This window comes from Macrotis lagotis, chromosome 8 (genome assembly GCF_037893015.1).
Source record: "Macrotis lagotis isolate mMagLag1 chromosome 8, bilby.v1.9.chrom.fasta, whole genome shotgun sequence".
Lineage (NCBI taxonomy): Eukaryota > Metazoa > Chordata > Mammalia > Peramelemorphia > Peramelidae > Macrotis > Macrotis lagotis.
Genome location: NC_133665.1, coordinates 119,510,033 through 119,532,794, shown reverse-complemented (window position 1 = coordinate 119,532,794; position 22,762 = coordinate 119,510,033). Strand labels below are relative to the sequence as shown.

General features: G+C 34.5%; 1 protein-coding gene across 20 annotated transcripts in view; it reads right to left on the bottom strand.

Annotated features, from left to right (window-relative positions):
- The window catches only part of IKZF1 (IKAROS family zinc finger 1), a 134,454-nt gene that overhangs the window by 20,851 nt on the left and 90,841 nt on the right, over positions 1-22,762 (bottom strand). For 8 of the 20 annotated variants that reach the window (XM_074198264.1, XM_074198268.1, XM_074198272.1 and 5 more), the window contains exons 4-5: positions 15,820-15,879; positions 9,548-9,808 (exon numbers count right to left, since the gene is read on the bottom strand). The exons of 6 other annotated variants lie outside the window; for them this stretch is intronic. In XM_074198264.1, coding sequence (XP_074054365.1) covers positions 9,548-9,808; positions 15,820-15,879 — 321 coding nt within the window. The remainder of the gene's footprint in view (positions 1-9,547; positions 9,809-15,819; positions 15,880-22,762) is intronic. 6 more of the 20 variants (XM_074198269.1, XM_074198270.1, XM_074198275.1 and 3 more) reach the window with 1 other exon arrangement.

Genomic DNA, 22,762 nt, shown 5'->3' with positions numbered 1-22,762 from the left:
GAAATATGTGAGAACAAAAATCTAACACGGGAACAAGAGAAAGATTTCAGTGAAAAAGTTGTTTTCCCACTGGTGCTCCATGACTTCTACCGGCTGCAGGTTTGATAGAACATGAGGCTTTCAGACTAAACCTGCCAGTTTCTTAACGCTTCAGTGGTTGGGTCAATTTGATCTGAAAATCTAATTTTTTTTTCCTAAATCAGAATGGCACATCACAATGCAAATTCAAACTCATTTAAATAAAGTGACTGCAACATTTTGTGTTGAAGAGCCACTCTTCCTGATCAGCAGTTTTGGAATAAACCAATATCCAATTTTGCGTGTTGTGGCATTTGGTGGGGTTTTTAATGTGGCTTTTTTCAAAGGGTCTTTAAAATATGCCACTGAAGCAGCAAAATAAAAAGGAAACTCATTAAAAATGCATTTCAGGATCACAAGTTCATTTCAGCGTTACATTCTTATATTTAAATGAAAGGCACTTCATTATAACAGTTATAATAACTTCTTTCATTTACATTTTCCCTGTATTTTCCCTTTCAATTTCTTCTCCATTACCTGTCTGTCCCTAAGCAGCCAAATCAGGAAAAAAGAGAGAAAAAGAAGAAGAAGGGGAGAGAGAGAGAGAGAGAGAGAGAGAGAGAGAGAGAGAGAGAGAGAGAGAGATTGAGATTGAATAAAATAAGAAGTTGAGATACTATGAAGGAAACTGTCTCCAAATAAAAGTCCAGTCTCCATATGGCAGGATTATAAAATCGAGTTACTTTAATGTTGTTTGTTCATTCTTCCCTCATATCCTTTCCCCCCATATCCTAAAAGCTTGAAATTCTAATTTCTTTAAATTTTTTGGAAGTTAAAATTAAGAAAAGAGACTTTAATAACTTAAATTGTTATTATTAGTGGTTTGATTTTGGGGGGAATGTGGGAGTATTATTTATAATCTCTTCTGAAATCAAAATAGGTGACTCAAAAAATGGGTAGATCTTTCTAAGTGTGGTAACCTAGGATCTGAGCTTTAACAAAGGGGTAAATCGGTGAAAATTTACATAAGAAAAGAATGTTATATGGTGCTATCATTCCAAGGAATTCTGAGACTTAGAGATCAACCAGCTGGACATTTAATTTAACCCTTCAAGTCACTTGAATTATTTATTTCTATAATTCATATAAAAACATTAGAGTTTAAGTCTTTTTGAAGATGAACCCTTCAGTTTAGGTGTTATGTGACTTAGATTTCATGACCTTAATATACCTTCAAAAATATTTAATTATACTTATTTTTCTTAAGAGTTATTTCTTGGGTTATACTTTCATAAGGCAGAGTTTGACCTGTTTTAACAATTGATTGCCCTGTTTTAGGTCAACTAAATGATGGCAATCAATAGAAAAAGGAAAGTTAGTTGGGAATGGGAATGTCTACATTGGGCTGTTTAAAATTTTGATGAGCATCCCAACTCCAAGATATAAGTAATAATGTCACAGTTAAAATGGACCCTAGAGATAGCAATGAGTCTCTATAGAAGGCACAACTTTTTAAAACTTGAAAGCAAAAAAAAATGGCTAGAGTTCCCTTCACTGTATCTTAACCTTTTCTTTCATTGAATCTTTTTTTCTCTTCTGTCTAACACTCACACCCTTTTCTTTCAACTTAGTATCTTAAACTTATCCATTTATTCAGTCTGTTTTTCTCTTTTTTTCTTTCTCTGTGTCACTGGTCACCCCACCCCCACCTCCACTCCAGGTCTGGGGGCTATTAAAGTGGTTAGGAAAAAAATCATAATATCCAATTGTAGGCTGCTTGGTGGGTTTCAGTATCTGAATTAATGCTACAAAGCTGAACTGTGTATTCTTCCCAGAGTTTAATTTCAGGATTGCACTTTTCCAAGAATGCAGAAAGGATTTAGAGTCAAATAACTCGTGATATTACTAGTCAGTCTAAATCTCTGTGCCTGATGATAAGAGACTTGGGGGGGGGCATATTTGAAAGCAGAATTTAAAAATAGCTGAAAACTAGATATTGATGGACTCCCAATAGGGAGGATAAGTTAATTCTTAATAAGCAGCTTTTTCTGTCAGTCAGCATTTTATTTCTTATTTTCCTATTTTAACTTGGAAAATTGAACATAAAAGAAAAGGATGCTCAGGGTATGCAGGGAGACCCATAGTGTATAAGAACAAAATGTATGTCCTGCCCCCAGTTCTCATTTTGACAAGATGAAACCTCAGACTCTGTGGGAAAGAAAGGTGGCTGGAGAATCTAAAGATGTACATAGGAAGTATGTGGGGGCACAAGTCTACCCATGTAAATGGTACCTGTAATGTGATCTAAGCCCAGAGAACCCATACCTGAGTTGCAGAAAAGGAAAAAAAAAGGCAGCCAGCCTTTACTCTGAAACATCAGTTTCATTTTTCTACCTAAATTTGAAATGGATGCAAGAAAACATGAATGTTTGTGCCTCATCAGGAAGAATTTTCTTTATTTAGTAAAGTAAGTCTGAAATGGGGGAAGTATGCTGACAGTCACTCCAACTTTTTTCAGAACAAGAAATAAAGGAAGACATCATTTCTTAGAAAGTAAAATCCGTCTTTTAATTTCAGTAATCAATTCTCAGATATTCTGCTTTATTTCTTAGATATCTATATATTCCTGCTGGTGAAGTTTACTGAAAAATCCATTTTTTTGTGTGTGTGTGTGAATGCCTAAGCATGCATAAATATGTACCTTAGAGTGCGGTGTCTTTTTTGTAGGTCATATTTCAGGCAGTTACAAGAGTCACCAGCTAGCCTGCTGTTCGATCTCCCTGCTATATGTCTCTCCCCTCTCCAGTTCATCCTCTATTTATCTGTCAAATTAGTCTTCCTTGAATCCAAGTCTGAACATGTCACCATGATATTATTACTGAAGAATCTCCAGTGGTTCCCATTAACTTCAAGATAGAATAAAACTCTTTCATTTGACTTTAAAACTCTTCATTTTCTGAACCGTTCCTACTTTTCCTGTTTTCTTATATTTTATTTTCCCTCTATCCCTGTGACACTGGACTTCTTGCTTTTCTCAAAGAAAACACTCCATCTCCTGACTGCATTTTCACTGGCTATCTCCCATTCTTGGTATTCTCTTCTTCATGACTGCCTCTGAGATTCTCTAACTTCTTCAAGTTTCAGTTAAAGTCTTTCCTTCTTCAAGAATTCTTTCCTAATCCCCACCTTAATTTTAGACCCTTTCATCAGTTGATTATCTATAATTTATACTGTAGACAGCATGTTTGTACAAAGTTGCCTATATGTTGTCTACCCTATTAGATTATGAACTCCTTGAGGGTGAAGACTGTTGATTTTTCTTATGTGTACTTATGCTTTTCACATACTAAGTATTTAATAAATCCTTTTTGAATTGATTTGATTCCCTAGGGATGTTCTGTAGAGGGAACCTTTTCCAGGGGGGCTACATGTGCGAACGTTACCATGTTATGTACTCATAATATAAAGATTTTCTATTTATTCTGTTGAATTCATAATGCTACATTTAGACTTACAGTTAATGGGAATTCCTTTTCTTATACTGTTCCTGAATTCAATAGCATTAACTGTGTGGTCATGTTGCACAGAAGAAAGAGGTCTATCTTGGAATCAGGAACACCCCAGTTTTGCTTAATGGTACAGTGGAAAGTGTACTGATTTTAGAATCAGAGGACCTGGGTTTGAATTCCTAGTTTTGATATTTAACTCTAAGACCTTAGGTAAATTCCTTAATCTATCTGAACTTTGGTTTCCTCATGAGGTGCAAAGGACTAGATAATAATCTAAATCTATAAACTGATAACCTTTTATATGCCCTCGCTGTTTGACCATTGCAAGTCCCTTAATCAAATGAAATAACATATAAAAGTACCTTACAAATCTTCAAATGTTATGTCAATGCTAGCTATTATTAATACCATTATTAACCAACCATTCAAGTATCTAGTACTATGGTGTAAAGAATACCTAATTTGGAGCCATAGTATATATATTTATATATATATATATATATATATATATATATATATACATACATATATATATATATGTATATTCAAATCCTAATTCTGTCAGTTATTACCCATGGGACTTGAGACAAATCATTTTTCTTCCCTGAGCCTCATTTTCTAAACCATAAAATTAGAAGCTTGCTATCTATGGTCCAAGACTCTTACAATTATAACCATGATCCTAGATGAGATAATAAAATTGCCAATGTACTCTGGTGGAGAATCCATACTAGGAATCCCTGACACTGATAAAGCACAAGTCTTCACATACATACATACACACACATACACAAATATACACACATATACATCCTGCAAATTCAGTATACATAAGGTGTGTAAAGGCAGATAAAACATCCATAACTTGCAATGATTCTATATATCTAGCAGTTCTAAAGTCCTTTCCTTCTTGAACATCTCTTAAAAAATGTTGGACAACTGTTACACCTTGAATTTATGAGAAAAATAGTGATTTGTATTGGGCAGCTAGATGACACAAAGAACACCAAGCCTGAAGTCAGGAAGATCTGAATTCTAATCTGGATGCAGACATTTAGTAGTGACCCTGGGTAAATCCCCTAATTCCACTTGTTTCAATTTCCTCATCTGTAAAAATGAAGCAGAGAAGGAAATGGAAAACTACATTGGTATCTTTGCCAAGAAAACTCCTAAAAGGATTGCAAAGAGTCAGACATTACTGAAAACAACTGAACAACAAAAATCTACAACATGAAAAAGTAAATAACATAAACTCTGATTAAAATTTAAGGGTATTCTTGAGAACATTTAGCTTCAGGCAGCAAAAATCCTCTGACACTTTTTAGTTCTACAGAATTCCTATCTGGTTCCAAGTAAGGCATAGAGCCCTTGATTCATTAAAGAGAAGGGGCATATGTACAAATCTTTTAAAACCACTTTGTAAAAACAAAACAGTGAGTCTGTTCCTCACTTTAAAATATTCTCTCTCTTAAGATGCTTCCTGGGATTACTTGAAGCAATTATAATTAATATTTTTTTGAGGGAAGGGCTAATTATTGAAAAATTTGACCCTTCGTGGTATTTAGCCTCCATTTATAAGCCAGTTTACCAAGCACTTATGAATCCATATCCCATTCATTTAAATTCCAAAGAGCCCAATGGGATGAGTGGGAGAGTTATTATTACTGCATTTCAAGGCAAAGATATGAAAGAATAGCTAACACAGAAGTTGTCTGATTCTTCATGATCCCATTTGGGGTTTTCTTGGCAAAGATAACTGGAGCATGTTTCCAGCTCATTTTGCAGATGAGGAAACTGAGGCCAATAGGACAAATGACTTGTCAAGTGTCTCCCCAGCTAGTTAGTGTCTGAGGCTCAATTTGAATTCTGTTCTTGACTCCAGGCTCAGTACTCTACCCATTGCACCTTTGGTTAACACAAATAAACCTACAATAGAAGGTAAGCTCTTTGAGGACAAGGACTGTTTTATTTTTGTTCAATATTCTGTCACATTTAGCACAATCTCTAGAACATAGTTGGGACTGAAATGCTTGTTAACTGAAGGTTAGACTATAAAGATGACTGCAGATAAACAAGTGTTACCAATTTTTAAAAAATTGTAAAAGTTTCTTCTAGTTCTGGATCATGTTATTTCAGTCAAAGAATGGGATCGATGGTCTAAGTCTGATACATTTTACCATTGTTTCTTAAGGCCAGGATTCTGGGACCCAGCCACAACCAGAGAGGAGAAGATGAGGAATTCATGGATTAATAAATTAGAATTAGTAAATGAGTCAGCTCCTCTCTCCTCATTTTATAAGTGAGGAAACAGATTCAAAGTGGAGGAAATGACTTGTCCAAGGTCACACAGGTGGAGGAATTGGAATTCCAAACCATTTTCTCTGCCTCTAGAGCTTGCACTCTTTTCACAAAATGACTCTCCCTCAGGACAAATGAGAGCCCTCTAAAGGAAAAGACCAGGACTGTCCTCATTGCAAAGGAAAAAGTTGGAGAACAACTTTTTCGAACACTACGGCTGATATTAATTGACAATGAGTGCCAAAGAAGAGACAGGATCCTTAATTTCCACTACTGATTTTTGAAATGTAGAATCCGTTTTCAGTGAAATATTTAAAATAGAGAACTACTTTGCTCCTGGCATAACTATACTTCTATTGAATCTAAAGATGCTCCTAACAGGGGAGTGCAGAGGGCAGCTTATACCACTATTTCTGTAAAACCAAGAGCTAAATTTTCAGTGTGAGTATCTATATCTTAGAGATCATCAAGAACTATAACTCAGTGCTTGGTTTATTGTTTAGACTTAAGTAAGTGCTGGAGAAAAATGTAATAAACTTAAAAGTGTGTCATGGATACATTTCCCTTGCTTTGCAGTTAAACATTTACCAGCACAGTGCGTTCCTAAACATTATATTCCCTTATGGAATTCAGGAAAAGCTCCAAATATGTCACTTTACATATCATATATATATATATATATATATGTAATATGGAGTGGTAAGGCAATAATAATTTGCCTTTTTCACCCATATCACTTTCAAGCCAGGACTCAGAAATGTGAAATGTTTCTTTTAGTCAATGAATCCAGTCCACAAATGTGGTATGATCAACAGATTTCCATTTGTTTGAAGCTATTCTATAGGACAGAGATACATCATTAGTCTGTGTGAGGGAAAATATGCTGGGATGCCAGCCTTCTAACAAATCACTAAGCTTAAATAATGTCTCAAATGTTTGCCTTACAAGCTAATGAGGGAAGAATAATTTGAAGTTCTGCTGCCCACTAAAAGACTGAGGGTGGGTGACCATGACTTCAATTGACTTGCTCTGTAGATATAAGAAATAAAATATACTACAAAGTCCTTGGTACTTTACTTTATTTGTGGGCAGAAGTGGGTAGCAAACAGCAGGTGCTGCTAAGCATATCTGCACTTGGCAGGTTTATTCATTAAATGTAATTATTCCTTTTATCAGGTCAGACAGTCATTATATTTCAGCATTTTAGTATGCCAGAGTTTTATTCATTTATCAAATATTTATTTAAGAGAATTTTACCATACATGCAGGCTTTACATGAATTAGCGGCAAAGTAATTCATTTGCAAGGTTTATTCCTTCATCAGGAATGTATTAAAATGGGCTTCAGTGTATTCTGTTAAGTGTCTATCACAGAGTATCCTATTTTCACTTTAATTTTCACATCACTACAAAAGGAGGAAATGTTATTACTATTACACAGCTTTAGTTCAGACTATATGTAATGTGTCTATTTAATTGGATAATTTCAGGATTCAGGAGCCTTCTTGGCAAAGCAAAGTTTGCTCATTCTAGAAATAACATTTTCATTTAAGATAAATTCAGGAGCTAATTAGTGAATTTAGATAAAATTCATTAGGCATATTTCTCCATGAGTTGCCTTATTTTGAGAATCTACCTCCTCTCCACCTCCAATAAATCCTTCTATAGATCAGCCAAATAACTTTGAACTGGAACACAGTTTGGTTACTAAAAGTCATTAAAAACGGATTTTTAAATTTTTAAAAAAAAAATCAGTATTTACTCCCAATACATGATATTAGGCTTGTATAGATGAAGGAACTCATGGCTGAATAGAAAATGAAGGGGTAAGGCTGAAATTAATTGTAGGGTAAAATAAAAAGCCCAAAGATATCATGCCTTGGCATGATATGTTCAGGTTTCATTTTGTGGCTATAAAGAAAGAATATTATCACCTTCTTTAGCACTCCTTGAAGAACAGCTATCTTTAAAAAAACAACAGGCTAGTGTGTGACCCAGGAAAAGGATATACAGTCATAGACTCAAAGGAAAATGTATCTAAAAATGAAAGAGACCTAGAGGCCATCTATTCCAATTCCCTCATTTTACAGAGGAAAAACTAAATAAAAGCCTTGGGAGGTTGACTACTAAAGTTAATAACATATTCTGATCATTTAAACTCTACCCAACCCTTGGGAAACTGATCCTATTCTATATATTTTCATAAATGTTTATTTTTAAAGGAAAGATTAGTCAATTCCACTTTTTTTCTCTATGAAAATGGACATTTTTGTAATTTCTCTTAGGCTGTGAGGTAGGTGGATGCTAACTTTTTGAATAATATGGTCAAGGCAGTAATATTTCCTTAAAGGGAAGCACTAATTGAGACCTGGTTATATCACTATGGAAATTTCAATGACTTGAGAACAAGTTAATCAAGGCCAAACTCCACAGATAGAAAAGTGAGAATCTGGTTTAAATACATAGGAAGCTAAGCATAAAACCAACAGCCAAATTTGCTCCATTCATACTTTAACTCAGATTCAGCAGTATTAGTGATAGTGATTAGTGATGCAACAATTTCTATTGGCATATTACTACACTATTCAATCAGTGTAATTAAATCTTAGACACATGGCACATATCAAACCTCAGAAAGTGGGTTAGTTCAATTTATATGGAAATGCAAGCAAAGCATTGTACATGTTACCTCATTTGACACTCATGACAACACGGTAAGGTATTATTATCCTTATTTTACAGATGAGGAAACAGAGGCTAAAAATGATTAGGTGACTTTCCAGTATCATGGAGTTAGTAACTATTTGAGACAGAATTCGAATCCAAGTTTTCCTAACTTGAGTCTAGCACTCTTCACTGTACTACACAGCAGCTCTTTTTTTACTCTCTGACTTTCATACTTTTCACTTGAAGAAATTTCCAATCTCTTTAGGAGTAGAGAACAACCTAGGAATGTGTGCACAATGATCACATCTATCTGAAATCAGGTAGAATTTTAATTTCAGTCTTTTTCAGAGATAATAAGATCCAAATGCTATTTCTTTTGAATTATATTATTCATACAGCTAAGCCATTTTCTTACGGCATTCTAGTCTTTTAATCAGTTATAGATTTGAGATAGCCGAATTGAAACAAGTTCATTCAGATTTCCATACATTTCTATTTGGACTATATTTCAAGGCCCATTTGTACGATTTTAAATGATGAACAAAATTCTGTTAGTATAAAATGTTTCCAAAATGTTAAACCTTCTTAGGAAAGAATTTAAAATATACACATTGATTTGTGTTTACCATTTAATGTAGTTAATTCACCAATGCTTCTTAGCCTCCTAAGACATAATTCATGGGCCTAATTTCTAAAATTAGTTAATAAATGTTATTCAGGGCTAATAACATTTATTAATTAATTTTAGAAATTAGGCCCATGTTGCATTAGGCCCATGATAGGAGACTCTTGCTGTTGGTTGGCACTTAAATCAACTTCTTTCCTCTTCCCCCCTTAATTTATAGTATGAATTTGACAGTTTTAGATATTCTCTTTAACTTTCTTCTTAGTTAAGAAAGATGCATCTCCCTACATCGTTTCAAATGATTTGAGATGTCACAAAGCAAGTCAACTTGGAGCATGCTCCCAACCCAGAAAAGAAACAAGTTTGTTCTTTGCAGGTGACCCATGGGACCATTTTTAGACCCCTAAAGGAAAAACTATATGGGGCCTTACCAGTGTGGCTTCTTTTGTGAACCATGAGCACATTGGGACCGATGCAAATGATCCCACAGATATCACATTTTAGCTTTCCGTTAGGAAGTCGAATGCCTCCAACTCCTGACAAAGCTTTGCTGCCTTGGCCATTGTGTGAACCATTCATTTTTTCTCCCGAGGCATCAAGCATTCGTAAATCCTCCGCACATTCTTCCCCATTCATTTCACAGGCACGCCCATTCTCTTCATCACTCTGAGTCTCTACTTTAACATTACTGGCTGAAAGAAATAATACAGGATGCCACTCAGTTTCATTGCAAAGGAAGAACAAACAGAAGACAGTGGCAAAAAAAGACAATCAAATCAAAGAGGGTGACCTACTACGCACACAAAAGATATTAAATGATATATCAAAGTGAGAGCAGCTATGGATGGGAGGGCTTGTTTTGTGTGGGTAACTTCAATAGTATTGGGAGCAGTATGGAATTGAAGCCAGGTTGCTAAATACAAAGCATCAAAGGCTCATCATTGATGATTTGATTGCATTCCAAATAGATGTGATTGGTTTGTATGGGTTTCCCCCATGTAAAGTTTTCACTTTAAACATTTTCTCATCTATAAAGTATGCAAAAATCACCATTAAATGGTAAATCACTACAATACTGTTTTTCCCTTAGACCCTTTCAAGCATTATCAGATATGGGATGGGGGTATAGGCAAATACAGCTGCAAAAATAGATCTATCTATACTCAGATATAGGTGTCTGCATATGTTAATTTTTTATATATCTATTATCCCAAATGAAATCTGAATCTCTCTCATTTTTAAATTAATCTCATTTTTCTGAGAGCAACTGATAGAGATTAACATTCTAATACCTCATCATTTACTATAAAATAAATGAAATTTGTGGAACAAAATGAACAAAATATTTTTTTGAATTATGAGCCAAATTCCTCATTTGGATTGCTGAGGGGATGATTATACCAGGCTACGAATGTCACAGAGCCCTGCTCATTTCTCCAAGGAAGAACAGATTGTGGAAAGAGTTTGGATTTATGAAGACAAACTCATTTTGACTCTGAGACTTGTTCCACTGTGTCACATAAATGCTAATTTTCAGTTCATTCACACATTTTGCCTTGGAGAGAGCACTGGAAAATTTTATTTGCCCTCTTTTGAGTACTGACTCATAAGACTACTGGAAGTCATATTTGCACAGAATAGATTGAGATAATAGTACCCTTTGCCAGGGAAAGTTAACAGTCTTGTAAACTGATGCTTTAAACATAATTCAACCAATTTAATCATCTGATGGCTCCATTAAAATCTTAATACCATGCCTCACCCTACTGTGCACATGCACATGACTGGTCCTGGAGCATCTGCCAGTGATGTAGCTTTAGATAGTTCCTAACAATCTGATAAAGCTTGGAGTATGAGACCAGTGACAGGCTATGTGCAAATCTTCTGAGAACTGACTTGAGAGATGATGCCTTGTCTTGGCCTCAGCAAGAAGCTGGGACTCTAAATGGTATAAAGATTACAAACTGTGTGGATGGAGATTACCCATACCAATGAAATCCTGGAAGAAACTTGTGGATAGTCATCACAAGTCAATCTAAGTTCCCACAGCAGAGTTTTCATGGGGTTGAACATTTCTATGACTTTAGAATAGATCCTGGAAAAAACTTTTGGATGGACAGTCACTAAGAAACATGACAGTGATCTGAAACACTATCAAGCTATGTTCCCACAGCAGAGTTTTACATGGGGTCGAACATTTCTATGACTTTGGAATAGAATCTGGTAAGCAACTAGTATGGAAAGCAAAGGTATACCACAAAGACATTGTCCTCTCTGCAGAAGGCTCAGCACTGGATGAACTAGGCTGTATCATAATCTCTCCAAATCACTATAAAATATTATCAATCAATAAATTAGAACTTATGATGGATCCCCGAAGAACTCTCCAGAAATAAGGAAATGGTTTGGGGTCTTGTGTCTCTTCCTTCCATTAACCACTCATCCTACAGATAATTCAGACTCCCAGGGGTCTAAGTAATATTCCTACCTTTGGGCCAGTTTTTTTGAAAGGCTGACTCAGACTGAGACTAAGTACCATGGACAAAATAAGAAGTATTTCCCCCAATTTTATCAAGGGAGGCAGACTTTCAAAAGAAAAAAAAAAGATTGAACATTCTCAATGTGACTGGAAAATGAAACAAGATTCTTTGGATGACAAGAGAGTAAATGTTACAGCCATTACATGAGAACAAGAGAAAGGAGTGTTAATGTCTTAAGTTTGTGGTTTGGGAAACAGTGGGTGTAGATTAGTGAATTCTCTAATAATCTCCGAGATAACTATTGCAACATTAGTACTTAACTGACACGTTGGTGGTAAATATAAATTTGAAAGGCCCATGACAGTTCACTAAACTGCTTTGGCATATTAAGGATGCAGGAATATTTTAATTGAACCCTTGTTTAACTTGGAAAAAATTTTAAATTATCTACTTGAGAGTACTTCAAGTTTGTACCATAACTTTCAAATGAATTCTGGTACAATAGTCTGAACAGCCTTCATCTAAGAATTTCTTAATAGTGTAATAATTTATAAAATGATTGGCTATGTAGAAATATAGGTTTTGTGGTATTAGAATAAAGAAACTAATCCTCAGTACATTTATAATATTTATTCCCCATATTTAACCAAAGAGTGACTAGACAGAGTGAGGTGTGTTTTTCTCTTCATAGAATTTAGAGCAATAAGAGCTTTTGGAGATTATCTAGTACAATCCCCTCAGATTAAAGAGAAGGAAACTGAGGTCCAAAGAAAGGAAATAATTTGTCTAAAGTCAATTAAATAGTAAATAACAACATCAGAATTTTAATCCAATATTTTCTACCTCCGAACCTTCTATCACACTACACATTATAGTTAAAATATGTATGTTATTAATAGTATAATTTAATTGGTTTGCTGTTTGGTTTAGTAGGCCACATAACTGGGGTATTTGTTGATTGTTTTAGGACTTCCTGGATTAAAATAGGGATAGCAGGTATCTTCATATGGTAGGGAAGAAGGTTGCTTGTTAAGGAAGATGGAATCAGAAAGGAAATGGGAGAGAAGAATAAAATAGTGATAAAGTCTTATACACAGCAGAGGGTCTAGGGATATGATCTATATGGGTCAATGGATAATATATGTGGAACTTCTTTGGGAGGAAGAAGGATGACTTAGAGAGAGAAGATCTGCCAATCTTTTTCCTATGGTCTCTTTTTTTTTTTTATAATAGCTGAAATAGAAAGACATTCACTACATATCTAGTCAAGAAACTGGAATAAAAAGAAGGAAATGTTCTTTTAAAAGGAATATTTGCGAAACTGCATGATTCATTGAAAGAGAAGTAATGGGTCTGTGAATCTCTGAAGAGTGGTGAAATGGTGAAATGGTGGATTTGTCTATCAGAGGGGAAATAAAAGTTAGAAGAAAAAGACACTGGGTTGTACTTCAACGTGACCACCAGGAGGCATCCTCAATACAGAAAAGTCTGGCTGCTGTTCACACCACCTGTAGGTGAGTGGGAAGGAGGCCAAGGAAATAATTTTCAATAGACCACGAGCATAGGATGTTCACAAGAGCCGAGTGTCTATGCCTAGAGAATACCTGAATGAGCTGTGTTAAGTATGCATTCATTTATGTGTGTTTCCCTATAGATGTATGCCTACTGATACACTGAATATTTCAAAGTATTCAAAGCTTGGGAAATTAAATCACTCACTGAAAGTTTTCTAAATTGTACATGACAGATACTTAAATAAAATAGCATGAGTTGGTCACCATTTGTAAATATATATATATGTATATATATATATATATATATATATATATATGAAAATAAGACATATACACACATATCCAAACATGTGCACACATAATACACAGAGAGATACGAGCATACATTATAAACTAGGTTTTATTAAAAAAAAACCTGTTCTTTACATCTCTGTGTATACACCTATATATGTCTATGTAGATTTAGCTATATATGAAAACCACAAGTAAATGGCAAAAGATTGAATTAAATATTACAATATCACCCATATCTTACAATATAACTCATATCTCAGAAAATGAAATAGCACTATACAATATATGTTTTGTGAGCCAGTTTTTTGTTTTGTTTTATTTTTTACTACTTATCAAACAATTTCCATAATAAGGTTCTCCTTTTAACTTAATTTTAACTTGTTAAAGTTTGTTAAACTTTCATAATAGGAATACAGATTCAGCATAAAAATCAGAGAGAAAAATCAAATGAGACTGTATAAATATGTTTAAAGTAATTTATGATAAACATGCTACAAGGAATTAACTTTATTATATTATATTTCATCACCTTATTAAAAAGAATATTAAGTAGGATGTCAGAAACCTGCATATATATGTATTATATGTATATTATAAATATATAATATAAATATTTTATATATAACATATATTCAAAGCAAATAAAAACAAGTCAACACATAGACACATATCTCAAAAAAACCCCCTAAAACCAACCCCCCCAAAGCTTTAGTTTTAAGGACAAATTTGGTAAACTGGAGTGTAATTGACCCCTTTTGAAATCAGTGCCATTTGGGTACATCCATTTTTCCTATATCTATTCAAACTGCCTCTTCAATGCTGCCTGGTCAGTCTTATTGATCCTTCTCCGCTACTGCAGTTCCACTTCAGTTCCAAAATGGTGACCAACTCATGCTGTGTTAATTAGGTAGCTAACTTACACAATTTACAAAAGGTTCAGTGAGTGATTTAATTTTCTAAACTCTTAATACTTTGAAATATTCATTCAAAGAAGGTGACAAAGATGTATTTATTATCATTTTGGCCCTTTCTATTTGACAACTTTTAATAATAAAAAGAAATGTAAACTAACATTTTTTTTTGGTTCGACAACATCAATCAGAGAATATTCAGCATGCACTTAGTAATTTAATACATGCATTGTTTCATGCAGCAAGACATGATACAGTGATGATGTTGGCTTGACTTGAAGGCAAACCTCAGATGCCTTGATTAATATTACTGCAGGGAGCATAAGGTTCCATTTTTTTTTGTGCCTTGCATAAAAATTAACAAAATAACTTATTTTTTATGTAAAAAGTTACCTATAATAGAAACTGTGCTCACAATATTAATATTCAAATGATGTTTTTTCTGGATAATAACAAAAACATTAATGAAAGTAATGTTTCATAATACTAATAGAACTGCCTATGCACTCTTGCTACCATGGTTCAAATTCTGACTTCGTTGCTTGCTAGCTGGATGACTGTGGACAAGACACTTAATCTCTGTGGGTTTTTCATCTGTAAAATGAGAAGGTAGGACTAGATGACCTCTGGGATCTTTTTTTAGTCCCAAATCTACATTTCTACTCTTCTAAAATACATCATATATCATCTACATCCAAGAACACAATTTATAGATTTTATTTTATAATGCTAAAATAATTGATAAAAATATTTTTATGCTTCTAAGATGCTTAGATAAGGAATATGATTAGATGATTTGCTAAATACCTATGTGTATATGTATACATTTATATGTATATATATTTATAATGCATTTATGCATACAGATATAAATATATATATTTATCTACATCTATATATACACCTACATTAAAAAACTACACACACAAACACAGAACATACAACATGCAGTGGTTTTCTTGGAAGTAAAATGGTAGCCATTGAATCACACAGCCATACTATTTACAATAACTAAAACAAATTTTGAGGAAGAAATGAACACCTTAAAGGACACATATGATTGTGAGAATAAGCTGAAGTGGAGAGTTATCACAGTTTTCTGGACAATTCAAGATCACCAAATTTTCTTGGGGGGAATCAGAAGTTTTTCTCAATGCCTGAATTATCCCAATTATCTTTTGAATATGAATTCAATTCACTATATAATTACTAAACTCTCCATTTCACTTTTCCTAAAGTCTTAACATATAATTAAATGTTAAATGTTCATTAATGCTAAGTATTGACTGTTTTTGCAGACCTATGGATTCACAAGGATAATCATTTGAAAACTCATAGAGATCTATTTCATATATTGTTTGCCAATCAAATATCAAATGGCATATGCCATTGGGTTCTTAAAAATGTGTAATACTGAATACCAAGCATTAGAATGAACAACACTAAAAAAAATGGCTTCAATGTCAATGGGTTGTCATTTTCTAGAAGCAAATTGTATACTTACGAGAATAAGATTTTGGAATTAATGCGTGAAAATCCCTAAAGCCTTCTGCCCCATATGTAACTGCAATAAAGAAGGTAAACAGGAAGCTGGGTTGTGATATTGCTAGAGAAATATAGTAAAAGTCAAATAAAGATGACATTATCAATTGAAAACCACTGCTTACTTAACCACATGGCATATTGTTAGTCATCATACAAGGAACATGGAAAAGATATAGTTAACATACACATTTAGGATATCAATTATCAAACAGATGAAAATGACAATTTGCTGTTCTTAGTGATCTAACATTGGGTAGTTCTCTTAAAGTTTCTATACTCTATGGGTAACTAAAGGATCTATAATGAACCCTAGACAGGATCAGCAAAAAAATCATAGATCACAATCTGGCTGAGATAAGACCTTGGGAGTTGCCTGTGGCACATAGAGGTTAAGTAACTTGCTCAGTATCTTCCTGATTTCAAGCCCAGAATACTATCCACTGTACTACATGGTTTCTCTTCTGTCAGGGTGAGAAAATAACCACCCTGACTCAGTTTTCCTAGTTATGTAATGTTAGTATGTGGTAATACAGTGACAAGTAATGAGACCAAGGATAAAGTTGTTTTTGAAAAGAGGATCTATAGCAGAGGTTTTTAATCTGGAATTATGAAGCTTTTTAAAAAAACATTAGATTAAATCAATTATTGATAGTATAATTGATGTTAATGTAACCAATAATACTATTATTAATGATATTAATATATATTTTTTCAATATAATTGGTTTTCTTTGTAGTTCTGTGTCATGAATTTAAAAACATTGTGAGGAGTCCATAGACTTCACTAGACTTCCAAAGGGGTCTATGACAAAAAAAGAAAAAGTTAAAAATGTTTCATTTACAAAAATATTCAAATTAGCATAAAATTACCATATTCAATAAAAGTTAACTATATGGTCCTTAGATTATTTTGAATTTCAATAGAATTGATTTTAATTTCAATAGAATTGATTGAATTTCAACAGAAATGATTTAATGTGAAAGCCAATCCTCAGGTACAAACTATTAGATCACAAAGGCACACATTTGATTTATCAAGAAGTAAACTCATATAGTTGCAGACCTCAGTAACATGATAAGTGTCCAAGTTTACTGCTAAGTAAAATGCTGACCATTCCTAGTGGAAAAGGTGTGTAGCAGAACTGAGTAAGGTGTTCTGACAACATTGTTATTTATTCAGTATATGAGTTTAAGCCAGTTTTTAAGCAGTTTTTCACCTGCATTCCATTGTACTGAACAGATAATATTATAATACATTATTAGATGTGAAATGCAGAAAAAAATATTTTCAAAAAAATATTCATTTGAGGGCTTACATTTCTATCAAGTTAATTGTGGAAAGGCTTTTAAACATGGAAATTATTGAAAAGTTAAAAAACTGGAATACTGGAGGCCAGAGAAGGGTTAGAAGTAGGCAAGGTAACTGGCTAGCTTGGGATAAGTCAAGTTGCATAGATAATATTGAAGATGGGTAGCAAACCACAGAAGGTATATTTTTCAGACCTCATTGAGCATTCACAAAATACTGCCCCCCCCAGGTTGTATGAAGTTAATAAAAAACATAATATGGCAATACCAATTAAATTGATCATTTACACTACCGAAATTGCTGGCAGGATAGTTTCATTTGGATCCAAATCACATGATGGTGTCTGAGTTCAAAAGATGAAAAACTGCTATCTGCTCTCCAATGTCTGATGAGGGTTATTTATAATAACCAGAAATTGCAAGAATTCACTTTATTCCACTCCATTATGTACAAGATTCAGTAGTAAGTGGCTACCACACGTAGTGCTGGTAAATATGCAAATTCTAAAGCTACACATAATAACCAGATCATATTCAGTATACTAAAAAGATTTTCCTAGTACATAAGCAACTCCCCTTGAAAGGTAGCATTTGAAACTTTATTTTTCTCTTTCATGTTGCCTAGATGCCACTGACAAGCATGAATCAATAATGCTAAACACAGACTGTGAGACACACAAAAGGATGAGAAGCTTGATGATGAGACTAATACCAAAGAAGGATTTGAAAAAAGTAGCAATCACCACTCCCGTGTCCTAAATAACTTTATATAGAATCATCTGGCATGTACTGCATCCCTACAGTAGATTCTAAACTTCATGAGGTTAGAGATTCATCTATGTATTCTAGCACCTATGACAATATATCCTCTGCCTGAAAAAGGTCTCAGAGGTCACCTAGTCCAATCTTTCTTGTTTTATAGATAAGAAAACTGAAGTCCAAAGCAGATATGTAATAAAAACAGCCAGCATTAAACAAAGCAGGCACTCTGCTAGATGTGTTACAAATAGCATCTCTTTTTAAAAATCGTATCTCCTTTGATCCTCACCTATCTTGCAGATGTTATTTGCCACTATTCCCATTTTACAGTTGAGGAAACCGAGGCAGATACAGATTAAATGACTTACTCTAAGGCACACAGACATTGAAGTGTCTGAGCTGAAGTCGATCTCAGCTCTTTCTGATTCCAGGATCAATTCTGTTCACTGCATTCCTTAGCTTCTCCTAGGTGATTTGACCAAGTTCATATTGGTTATGGGCACTGGTGGCAAGATTTGAACTCCTGACTCTTCAATCAGTGCTTTTTCATCTTATTGAGCATGTTCTTAGTAAGAGTTTACTGAATTGAATTGAACTGATTGCAACCATACTGTCTGGTCCATTTTTAAGAGGCCAATGGGAAAAGTATTGAACAGTGTGAGTATATCTGTTTCTGTTCAAATCTCTTAGTAAAAAGATGTTCTCCCAATTTATTAGTGTTAATTGCTATAATAGCATAATGTCTATACTTAGTTTCCAGCATAGCTTGCTGTTTTACTTACAATAAGAGGTCTTTTAGAATCTCATGAAAAGCAACAATCATAACTCTTCACATTACTTCTGATAAGGTTCTTTTTTCAGTGCTAAGATTAAGTAAGTGAGGTAGCTGGATCATAAGTTTGCAAAGGAAAGCAGAAAAACACGGACAAACACTGAGATAGTTAAGAGGCAGGAGGTGTGGGAGTGACATAAGGAGTAGCAAATACAATTTATTCTTATTGATTCTTGGAGTCACTGATTCAAAGAAAATTTTTTCATATAGCTTCAAACTTCTCAAACTTATTTTGGAAGATGGTATAAGACCTAAGAAGTCAACACTTTTAAATTAAAATTTAGCTTCCTAAATTTACTGAAATTTGCTGTTCTAAATTAAACTAATTTCCATTGGTTTGGAAGAATGCTTTTGACTCCTAGAAATCATTAACCAAGAGTTTGTAGTCACTTTCTCAGGTCATTTCATAATTCTTCTAATCAAACTGAGTAGAAGAATGAAAAGAAGAAATTAGAATATGTTAGTAATGTCAACAAGTCAACAAGCATTTATTAAGGACCTACTCTGTGCCAAGCACTGAGGTAAATAATGGGAATACAAAAAAGGTACTATTAGGCCTTCTTTTTCAATGTATAGTTATTTGTATGTGTTATTATAGGATTTTTATACAATTATCATTCAAATAAAGAGGCAATTCTTTGAAAATTAAAAATAATTATATTCCAAATTCAAGTTGAAATTTGGTTTATAATATACTCTGAAAGTGGTAAAAAGATTTAAGCTCAAGTTCAGAATAAAACTTGAAATATACCTGTATGCATATTTTAAAAATCGTGCTAGCCTTTTAGACCAATTCAGGTCATTATTTTCATATTAACTAGGTTAAATATGGTTTAAAATGACTTTTGCAACTTGTACAAATTTGGTTTTTAATGGGTTTATTTCCTGAAATTGCCACTTTGTGACTAAGCTAATAGCCATCAAGCCAGGAAGATAGACAAGCAGGAAAGTGATGGGAAGATGATTTACATTAATGAATAAATACGCTAATCTCATCTCTAATTCTTTCTACCTATGAGCCTTTAGGCAACTTATTCAACTTCTCTGTGTCTTGGTTTCCTCATCTGTAAAATGATCTCTAGATCTAGGACCTTATGGCAGATTCAACAAATGTTTCTCATCTCTACTATATCAGTAACACTGCTAATTTTTGAGGCACAAAGACAAAAATGAAACAATCCTTTCCTTCAGAGAGTTTACAGTCTATTGGGAGGAATAACTATATATGCAAGGGAAGTAAAAATGAAGTCACTTCAAGAGGAATTAGAACAATACCTTGAATAGGTCATCTAGAAACTTATAATAAGAAAATATTTCTCTAAGACATTAAGCAAATAGAATTCTGTGTTCTGAGTGCAGACAAGTCTGGCAATATGTCTTTAGGACCAGACTCACTAAATTTAGACTCATTACCAGGATCCCCTCAACATGATGAATATTTCAGATAGAACTCATAAGCTCTGTCTACTAAAGCATAGGAGATCGTGACATGCTTTGTTTGACAAAGGGAGTGCTCACATCCATGCAATCATAGGTCCTCGAAGTATTGTTACTGGCTGTAAAACAAAGTTAGAAATCCCTTATTTTGTGTATATTTGCCCTCAATAACTTGTCCCTTAATGAGGCTAAGACTTATTGTATCCCTCTCGGAAAGGACAAAACCCTGATCTGAGAAGAACTTACTCATTCTTATCTCTTTGCTTTCCTGTGTCTTTAAACTTTGACCCCTTTGAGTCCCTGTTTCTTCTCTACCATTCTAGACATAGAACTGGAATGCACCTCAGAAAGCTTCTAGTCCAATCTCCTCATTCCATAGGCGAGGGAATTGAAACCCAGCCCAAGATGTCATAAGGGATAAGGCTAATTAGAATTTAAATCCAGTTCCTCTGAATCCAGAACCCCTGTACACTTGTTCTGTTGTGCCGCCCTCTCATAGCAATTGCACTTGTCTCCCCAATTTTGAAAGAACTTTCACTTGACCTTGCTTCCCCCTTTGGCTATTTTTCCACTTCCGTTTTCACTGCTAAATTTCTTAAGTGAGTGTTCTGTGCCTGTTATCTCTAGTTCCACCCTCATTTATTCCTCCAAACCCCACTAGAACCTAGCTCCTCTTCCACTCAGCAAGTTTAAAGTGTCCTAGTAAAAGTCACCAATAACCTCTTTAATAACCAACCAGCCCTTAGATAAAATTTCTGCTTAGTATTGAATTTCAATCTGGTTCCCTTTAACTCCCTGACACTGACCCTATTTCTCTGCTTTCCTTTAAAGCATTTAAAAATGTAAAGGTATCTTCCTTTCCTGTCTCGTTTAAATACCCCCAGTTCATTCAACTATTCCTGGGATACTTCTGGGAGAGTTTCAAGTCCCCTTCCAATATTCACTTCCCTATGAATAAGCTCTAGTCTGTTATTTTCTCTCTAAAAATTTGGTGTTTTTGACTAACTGTTAATGTTTGTCCTTCATTTTCAAAGAAAACCGCAACATCAGGGAATTGATGCCATGGCAAGCATGTGGACTGGATTTGGGGGGGGTGCTGTGCTAGGTCACCAGTCTCACTTTCTCCTGCAGAACCATCTGGTCCAGTGGTCAGGTATGGATCAGGACGACTGGAGACAGCACTGGACGTCAGGTCATCAGGGTTAAGTGACTTGCCCAAGGTTACATAGCGAATAAGTGGCAAGTATCTGAGACTGGATTCGAACTCCCATCCTCCTGAGTTCCAGGTCAGTGGTCTATCCACTGTGCCAGCTAGGGAGAGCATCCTGTACTCATATTGGTTTGATCAGTCACAGTAGGGAACACTAATTTGTCTCAAACATGATAATATCATTTTGGTCTTCTTTGATAATGACGGACAAGAACCAACCAACCAACTAACCAACCAACCAACCAACCAACCAACCAACCAACCAACAATTTGGTGTAGAACTGAACATTTTAAGCTACATATGGTCTGAGCAATATAGACAGAGTACATGGGATTATCACCTCTTTTGATTTGGTTACAACATTTCTCTCAATGCAGCTGAGAATCACATTGACATTTTTTGGGATGAGGGCAGCCTCATCACACCAGCCCACTAAAACCTTATTCTTTTTTTCCACGTGAACTAGCAATGTGTCCTGAACTAGGACATTTACTCTTATTTAATATAAAGGACAAGATCTTCCAACTTGACGGTTTTTTGTTGCCATAATGACTAGAGGATGTCAAGGTAGTCGACAAGTCAAGTTGTACATAGAAAACTATTTGATTTCTCTTACTCCTGGCTGTTCATTTCATCCGAGGTCTGGTACCCAGGGTATGAGTTGTGTCTTCTATTTAGGACTGGGGTCATAGAACACTGCCCAAAAGGAATGGAATTCTATCTGGGGTTTCTCTAGTCTATCTTATTAAGGATGGCTACTAAGTTGTTCTCCTTGATGATGAAATTATATAGCATGGATCGTCCTTGAAGATGCAGGTCCCTATCTGAAATAGATTCTGACGGGTCACCTTATATCTGAACTATAATTAAAGAAGGGGATCATGAATACCTATTCAGTCTACTATGACACTTGTTTTATGGACTCGTAATTGATTTTGAGGTAATAGTTATTTTCACACAATAGTCTGTCTTGTTATACTGTATATGGCCCTCAAATCATTTGTAAAGAAAGACTATATTTTATTTATCTTTACTTTTCTCTTTCATACACAACAGCCCCTTGTTATTATTACTATCCTACCCATTAATATCGACCCTGGTAGATTCAGTCCATTACTCTTGTCCTTTGAGAGCCTATCAGTTTTATCATTTGGAAAAATTCTAGAACATATAACTAAAGTGATGGCTCATGAGCATAGATGCTCTTAGAAACTAGCTTATCACTTCAAGCCAGAATGTGCTCATAAAGAAAATGTCATGAACCAGGTGTGGCTGCAAGCACCTGCAACTGGTGGGTACAGCTGGCAATTTGCTTGGGCTTAGTAGCTCTGATAAGCAATAGGGGTTAAGTCTATC